Here is an 8,612-nt window from a genome sequence, read left to right as displayed (position 1 = left end):
ATACGACTGTATCACTACCTCTACTTTTTGTAACAAGTGTACTGAACAGGTGCTATTTGCACCGTTCTTTTCCAATTTCGTTGTTTTTTTATTATCTTTTTCCGATCTTCGAAAGTCTGATTGTTTTGAAATTTCACTAAGTACTTATATGGAAGATACGTTTATCGAACGATTAGTACCTAAAAAAGTTTCTGGAAACGTATTTGCATCAATCTGTACTTGTTTTCGCATGGAATCTCACTTGTTTTTCATGCTTTATTTTTAAGTGATCATCGATATTCCCAGCTTTAACTTGTTTCTGTGAACAAATGACGTTTACCAGAAAGTTGGGGTGGGATAAGGTAATTGCTATATTACAAAACTTGAACGAATTAGTGCATCGATTAAATCATCACAAAGAACAAAAATATATGAATTAATTCTTCAGTTCTTCTTTTCCCTCCCTTTCAGAATCGATGATCGATTCTCTTCCCCACTCCCTTTCGTCTCATGCATTTCCCTTAGATAATATATTGATAAGATGAAGCAGACAAATTTTGTCGCATTTTCTACAGATACATTTTTCAAGACGGAATTTTCAGCATAAGTTTCACGTTGAAAGTGTAAAATCAGGCCGGTTTTGTGTAATTTTACCTTTGGAGTAATGGTATTTGTAGGAAGCAATACTGGAGAATAGCATTATTGATTGCGTCATTTCATAAAAATAACTGCAATAAGCGAATTATTTCTTGTATCCATGGATATTTTATGACAGATAAAGGGATTGTATTTGTGAGAGAAAGAGAGAAGTACGCACGGAGACATCTGTTGCTAATGAAAAGGCGTTTAAAGTTATATCCAAATGACAGGAAAGGGGTGAAATAGGCAACACACACAACCAGATAGCAGTAGCATAAGCCATTATACTGATAAGTAATTCCTGATTTGAAATCAAACAGGGATAATTTGTTTCGGTTGATTCCAGATTAAATGTTTTACTTGTCATGCTTGTTTCTTTATTACACCTATCTCATGCTTCTGTAGAAGAAATGCTTGAAGCTTTTTGAGAAAGATTGTCGTTTGCTGAAATGGCGTGGATTTTTCATTTCATTTCACTTGTCCATTGCTATATTTCTATAGTGAGGTTGAAAGAATTTCCTGGAAAAAAGAAACATAAAACTATACTATTTGTGATTGAAAAAGGAAGTAAATACTTGTAATTGTTGTAGTTTCAACGCTTCAAACATCTCAAGATAAATTCATTGTGTGATGAAAATGCTGAATAATTGTTTGTACATTTGGACGCCTCTTTTGCAACAAATTATTTTAAAGGTACATTGTCTTAGAAAATTCAAATTCAGTATTCAGATTCCAGAATTAGTTTTATTTTATTTAATAGAGTACGTTCAAATTGTGGTACCAAATTTCGATCTGAAATCCCTCTTTCCTTATCCATTTTGACGAGAAACATTGTTAGGTTGAGAAACTTTCAACTATTATTTCCGATTCGAGAGTGTGTTGGCATCATTGCAACGACCTTATTTAATTGTTATAAAGAAATTTTTTTCTTGAAATTTTCCTACGCACTGATTGGCGCTTTTTCGATATTTGCACTGGCTTCATGATACTTTTTACAGAAGCGTTCATTAGTTTGTGCTTGGCAGCAAGAATCCGTATGTGTAATGTAATATTGATAATTTTATCTTCAGATGGGACTTGACAACCAGCAATAGGTATAAAAACACAAGACGGCTTATCGAGTATAATTAAGCATTTTGTTTTGTGCATTTGAATTCAGTGAGCTATTAGATTCAAATACATAACTTTATTTTGTTCAATTTCATTTTGTTTAATTTCTCTTCACATTCTTAATGTCTTGCTGGAAGACAAATCCGCTTCTGGGCTTTGAAATATTTGAAAAGTGAAATTTATTGGAAAGGACAAGTACATACCTTTAGTTAGCGATATTTTGATGAGGACACAACGTCCTATTCCGCCTGAACATTCATTCCATACAACAATGCTTTTCGCTGTTCATAATGTTGTTAGATGCACTTTTTCAGTCGAAATTTTTATTGTAATGTTTAACAAATTGTCTAATATTGGATTATTAAATATGCATTTATTGACAGATCGGTGCCTTTTTTACAAGAAACAACTACATTGTCATTCCATTTTCATTTTTATAAAAGAGCAAAATGATGCTTTTTTCCTATTTCATAAACAAAGTAAGCTTTGCCAAATTATTGCTTTTTTAAACCACGATTCGTCCATCAATAGATCATTTCATTCCATTGAGCAGTTACAATTAAGATCCCGAACAAAGTTTTTTTCTTCTTTCAATGTATGAATTTGATATTTGACAACCTTTATGAATGATTAGCAAATTTATTTGACTGCATAAATATTTGCTTAACATTAGAAAATAAATTACACCAAAAAATTCTTCTCTCTTATTGAACGATGTCAGTTCAGTTGAGGTTCACCTCATAAGTTTGAAAAGAATTCAGAATTGCATAAATCAGTTTCTTCTAGCACAACTTATTCATTCATTCATATTTAGACAGACGCAGTTATTTTGCTCTCATCTCCCCTTTTGCTTGTTTTATCAGTAATATGATGGCATCGCCTAATCAAATTTTAAAGAGAGTTCAGTTGGAGAAGGTGCATTAATGCAATGAACATGCTAAAATATGTTTTTTTAGGTTCTATTTGATTCATTTGACAAAAATCAAGCAGTATCTCTAACGTCATAAAAGGCTTGATAAGCTGCATCGAAGATCTGTGAACGACGAACTCGACAACTCTTACTTCAATTTCTTCACATCTGTTCAAGTGCTCAGCAAAATTCACTGAATCATCATCACTCAATATCAATGTTTAATGTGAATTAAAAAGAATGCGCAACAACGATCAAAGGCCAGCAATTAAAATTAATTTTGTTCTCATCATTTTTTTTTCTTCCGTTTTACCATCCCTTTTCTGGCTGATTTGGAAATCATTAAAATAAAATAAATTCATCTTATTTTGATAAATCCATTAAACTGATAAGTTATTATGTCATTAATGGAATCTGCGGCACTATATTATCTCTCGCTCCATGAAATTAATTTCATATAATTCATAAAGTCTATTTTTACGAGTGAAAATTTCAAGTAGTAGGAGTAAATTAATTTAAATCATGTACACTGATTATTAATGAATCAGTGAAGCCTCCCACTATAAGCACATATCATTCATTTAGTTAAAATTACAAGGAAATCGCCTAAATGTCACCTTTCTATGTTTTTCGAATTGTAAGGGTATTGTGAGACAAATGGGAGTAAGAGATGAGAGTATGTTAACATTTTTTCTCCTTTGATTTGAATTTTTCTCATCCTTCATTTTTATTCCCCTATAGAATGATTTAATAGCATTTATTGCTTCAAACAAACTAAGCAAATCATTCAACAAGCATGCAAATGTGTCAGTTAGTGTATCGAACCTTACGAAAGTAAGCTAAGGTATTGACAGAAATATTATTCAGTTGCACTATGCCTAACAACCTGTTACCTCCTCCTCTTCTTTCTCTCATTATTCATTCTCTTCACATCCGTTGCTATCTCTTCATGTATCGCGAAGGCATGCGGATAGATATAAATTTTACTAAATTTCTCATAGAAACTAATTGCATCTATTGTCAAACTATTCTAGTTTAATCAGCCTTAGATAGAACTGTCATCAAATGGCAAGTAGGTTAACTTGCTTTTACTCTGAAGATTCCTTACAGTCAATAGAGTGGAATGTATATAACAAAATAATTAACCGTTGGCACTGCTATGTAATTTTTTTTTTGAATTAGCATACGGTTGCATTCTGCATGCTACTCCACTTGACATCATTCCATTTGCATATTTCTTATAGTAAAATTAGAATCTGATGACTATCTGTTCTTTCTATTTTAGTGCTAACTCTGATTCTTGAAATATTCTCTTATCAGATTCTTGTCGATTAGAATATTTTCCCAAGTTTTATTTTAAATTCGACTCATGTTTGGTGATAATTTCTCTGAAGTGCAATTTGCACAAGCTACTTGTTTCGGATAGAACAGACTGAATGGAAAAAAAGTGAGAACTTAACTGATATTATTTCAAGCAATTATTAATGGAAAATCTCAAGAGTGGTGCTTGCTAGAAGCGCAAAATAAGAGTGAAAGCGAGAAGTGTGCTAGACAAGTAGTTAAAAGAATGTTAGTCAACTAAAGGTTGATTTATTTGAGTTCATCCTTCTCTAAAACATTCATCATTTCCATCTTTTTAACAAGCATTTCTCATTCCGTAATTGCTTTCACATACATTCGTAAATTTGTTTCTGTCCATTAAGAGTTTTTTTTTTGAACAACAATTGAGTTCTTAAAGATATTTCCTTTTTGTCACAAATTTCACTATCCTCGACCGATCCCAATTAAAACCCTTTATTGCGGTGAATGTTTAGTGCATTTCAAAAGTTTCTTACAAACTGAGAAAGCATTGTATAGAATAAATAAGTCTAACTTAGTCAAACAACCGGTTGATAGCAATCCAAAAATGATCGTGGAAATTGGAGTTCTTGAAGAAATGCGTGCTTGGTATGTTATCGCGACGTAACAATCAATGATCTGCCTAAATACTACGTTTTACAAGGAGCTCCAGCTTAGAATTCTATCGCTTCAGTAAATTATAAATCGCGGAAGCTCACAGGCAAATGCATCTCAGCTTATGTCTTTGTAAAAAGGATTTTTCTGGTTCATGCACTCATAATTCCTGAATTCCTTCTCTCTCTGTTTAACACGTAGCACCGAACTTACTTAATTGTGCAGAATCTTGGAATATCATTGTTGAACTGCAAACCTTTCAAAACAGTAGGTTTTTCATGTGAGTACAGGTGCTACATCTTCTTGCAAACTTTTGACTACATTTAACCGAAAATTCTGCAACAGAGAAGCTCAGTGGCAGATTACTGATCGCGATATTGCTTCCGGGACATTGCTTCCTGTATTGCTTATTGCTTCCCGGATATTGTTCCCGGTATTGCTTCCCGGAGTGGACTTCCAGCTACTCGTTTTATCGACGAAATACTGAGTGTATGAAAGATGAAAAATAAAAGGGAAAGAGTTTGCAGTTGTTTGAAAAAAGATCAATGCTCGATCAGTCGTGGGAAACAATTGTGAAGTGCGTATTCGAAATGGTATTTGAAGAGACTGTATTCCTAAAAAGATTTTATGTACTCAAACTTTGACTCCTCTGTGCCTTTTGTCTGTTTTTGTGGATTTTGATCAAAGCCCTTCCTTTATTACAAAGTTTCAAAAGTTTGCATTTAAATTTTATTTATTATTAAAGGTTTTTACAACTGCCAATTAATTATTTTCAGGTATGCTTTGCTGCTTAAAAAATTGTTCAACGTAATATCGCATCACGAACTGATTGTCAGCATATTCAGAAGTTAAGAAATGCTATTTTTAATATGGTCCATTTTGTTGTGATCTCTTTAAGAAGATTCCTATCAAAATGTAGTTCAAATTACTTAAGCTTGTTAATTATTTAGCCCATTACTGGGAAGGCTGCATTATTCAGACAGATGAACAGGCATGATAATCTGAATAAATGTCAGAGTTGGCGATCAACTGCATCATTAAATGAGCTGCTCTAATTACATTACGGATTGGAAGCATTGCAAGAAGTTGAAAAGCGCACTCTTTCCTTATCCTTCCAATATTTTGTAAACACAAAAATTTTAAATTCAGAACAGTGAAATGATTTTTAACTTATTTAAAACCTACTTGAAACAACGAATTCTTTTGCATCCGAGAACTATTACAATTTAATTTATAGCATCAAACAAGGCGATGAAGTATCACTGTCGAGTTATGCGTTGAATGGTGTATATCCGGATGGTGAAAATTTCATTGGTACCAATAACCAAACAACGAAAACCACTGAAGATCGTAGGATGCCAGCTTACAGAGCTGCCATGCTGGAAGTTTGTTGTCTTTTTCTTGCATAAGATAGGATTACCATTGCCATTCCAATGGCAATACCTATTTCTAGACCTTTGATCGTCCTTGCATTACAAAAATCAGAATTAGATAAACGATCCCGTTATACTTCTGCTAATCTATTTTAGGTTTGCCAGTTGCAGTTGAAAATCTGCTCGAAATTAATTGAACTAGCTTCACCGTCCTGTCCAACATTGTTTGGTCTTAAAACGTTTAAACCTTCAACATTGAAAAGGCTTGCTGGACGGTCCATTTTGCTCCATCCTTATGGCTTAATTGGAATATTTTGCCGTAAGTCTGGAACTGATGGTGATATTGGTATTGCTGATAATGATAACGGTGGATCATGTTACCATCAAATGCTTCCCAATGAGCTGATCAAATTTTTGCAAAATGGAGCTATGGATTACGACTGAAGTTACATTTGTCAATGAAACGAAGATTGATGATTGTGAATAGAAATCCTTCCTGGACTATTACTGTTTGCGCTTAAGTGATCTGTATTTTACAGCATTGTGAACTTCAAGGAAAATGTAATTTAGTTAAATATGCTGAAACTACCTTGTCTCTTTACCTTATTTGCAAATAGCGAAGGGATATCATGAAATTTTAAAAACTTTAAAAGGAAAAACAATTTTTTTTTGAGAAAGGAATCTGTTTAATATGTTTCTTTAGTCCTAAAATTTGAAGTTGTTGACCTTGAATATGAATTTGTGTTTAATACTAGTAGAAAGTAAATGATTAAACTTGCTTACTCTGTACGTTTTAATCGCAAATCGAATTTTTACATCATTTTATGTACAAGATTTCATTTTTCCATTTCATTTATAATAGTTATTTCCAGTGTTGACTCTTTTGATTCTTAGCTAGCGGGATGGATAATCATCTTATTTTGACCTTCATCATTGACTGAAGTGTTGTTTTTTCGTCCTGAAAGATGTCCTATGCTGTCCTTTCCTCTGGGTATTTTTTGGAAAATAGCCTGTCCAACTATATCGTATCTTTCGGATTATCACTTTCTGTCCGTTTTGTAATTCTTGCTTGCCTTATCGAATCCATTATTGTATGTATGTTTTGCACTTTTGGACTAGATTCAATTTCATATGGATGTCCCAATGCAGCTTAGAAAATATGCGGTGATTTTCTAATGGGTAATGACATAATTGAACTACACAGTTTCCGCATGTTAAACGGAAGGTGTGAAATAATGACCACTGCGGAAAACATGTAGCACTCTAGAGCATAAAACTGAATTATTCTAATCAGTATTCGGACATGTGAAATTGGCAGGGGAATATTTTACAACTTTAGGTGTATTTGTTGTGCTGCATGCACCTCGTCATATTCAATTAAGTTTTAAGAATTCGAAATTCTATAAGAAATCTCTGGTCACTTTACTGTGAAGTCCACAGTTTGCAAATAGAAAGTTTAAAGACCAGATGAGAAGAGATTCCCCATCTTAAAAGAACAGCTGCTAGTCCGATGAAAGGATTCGGTTCGAACGACTGAAGACTTCAAATGTTTGCGCTAAGACACATGAATCTGGCAAATATAAAAATGAATGTCAAATGATATCACATAGCTACTCTGACTGCGACCAAAAAAACTGAAAAGTTGGTTTTAAGGTCTCAAATAGACCGCTTTCTCATCTCCAATCTTTGACTGAAACGTCCGGATTGAGGAATAGCAGTTTCCCTTACTGCACGTCATATGAAAAAATAAAAGAACTTAAATCGAAACTTTGTAGATAGCAGTAATCTCCAGAGGATTTTTTTGACCACATTCCCTTTCAACAAACTATCTATCATTGTGGTGAAAGATTAACAGTAACTCGATGTATAAGCAATGTGATACCTCAGGGATCATTAATGAGGTCTAATGAGAGTGATAAAGAAAGAGAATTCAACAACATCCAAGCAATGGACAGTTTAGGTTAAATCAACTTTCTCAGAAATCGCCTCACACATACTAAGATTGTAAACGGAAAAGCATCTCTTGTTCCATTCTTACGTTTCCGATCGGCACTATGAATCGTGAGATGTGAAAGCTTCAGTTTAATGCAGTTCTGCTAAATTATTTGCAAATTAATTTTTAAATGATCTTTAAATAGCGATGATCCTTGGCTTAATCTGAGGCTTAACCTGAACATGATTATAGCCAAGGAATCCAAACCAATTAATAAACCTCTTGATGATCTATAAGTGCCTTTGAAAGGCAACAGTGATAGGTGATACTCTGCTAAGACTCTCATTTGACATCACCGTTGAAAACTTAGGCAATGAAGCTTAAAAATTTCATCGAAACATCGGTATCGATGTAACAGGCATGTTTTAACGTCATATCGAATATCTCGGTCAAGATCTATCACTGATCAATGTATATGAGATCATCTAGTTCTTCCTATTTTATAGGAAAGTTTCATTTATGTCGTCTAGCGATGATTACTTCTACTGATTATCAGGATATGTTTATGGTTCAGTTTTCTATAGTGTTTGATTTGATAAGATTCAAATTTTTTAAAACAGAAGTTTTAAAGTATGGCGGAGGATTCCATATGCTTAATGAATGTAGTAAAAGTTCTCGTTAAATTATAGCAAATTTTGAATGAAAAGAAAACCCG

At 33.3% G+C, this 8,612-nt stretch overlaps 1 protein-coding gene across 1 annotated transcript; it reads left to right on the top strand.

The window, feature by feature from the left end:
• The first annotated feature begins 5,064 nt into the window (after positions 1-5,064).
• LOAG_10398 (hypothetical protein) lies at positions 5,065-7,175 on the top strand. The gene is made up of 4 exons (XM_020448153.1): positions 5,065-5,168; positions 5,368-5,463; positions 5,829-5,976; positions 6,121-7,175. The coding sequence occupies exons 2-4, from the start codon at positions 5,447-5,449 to the stop codon at positions 6,406-6,408; spliced, it is 453 nt and encodes a 150-aa protein (XP_020301678.1). The 5' UTR covers positions 5,065-5,168; positions 5,368-5,446; the 3' UTR covers positions 6,409-7,175.
• The last annotated feature ends 1,437 nt before the right edge of the window (positions 7,176-8,612 follow it).

Source organism: Loa loa (assembly GCF_000183805.2).
Source record: "Loa loa unplaced genomic scaffold supercont3.162, whole genome shotgun sequence".
NCBI lineage: Eukaryota > Metazoa > Nematoda > Chromadorea > Rhabditida > Onchocercidae > Loa > Loa loa.
The sequence above is the reverse complement of the archived record's forward strand: the minus strand, read 5'-3'. Positions and strand labels throughout refer to the sequence as shown.

Bases quoted from the DNA above. Each gene is read 5' to 3' on its own strand.
- LOAG_10398 (XM_020448153.1), top strand. The intron at 5,977-6,120 runs GTTTGTTGTCTT...AATCTATTTTAG, and splicing joins ACAGAGCTGCCATGCTGGAA to GTTTGCCAGTTGCAGTTGAA.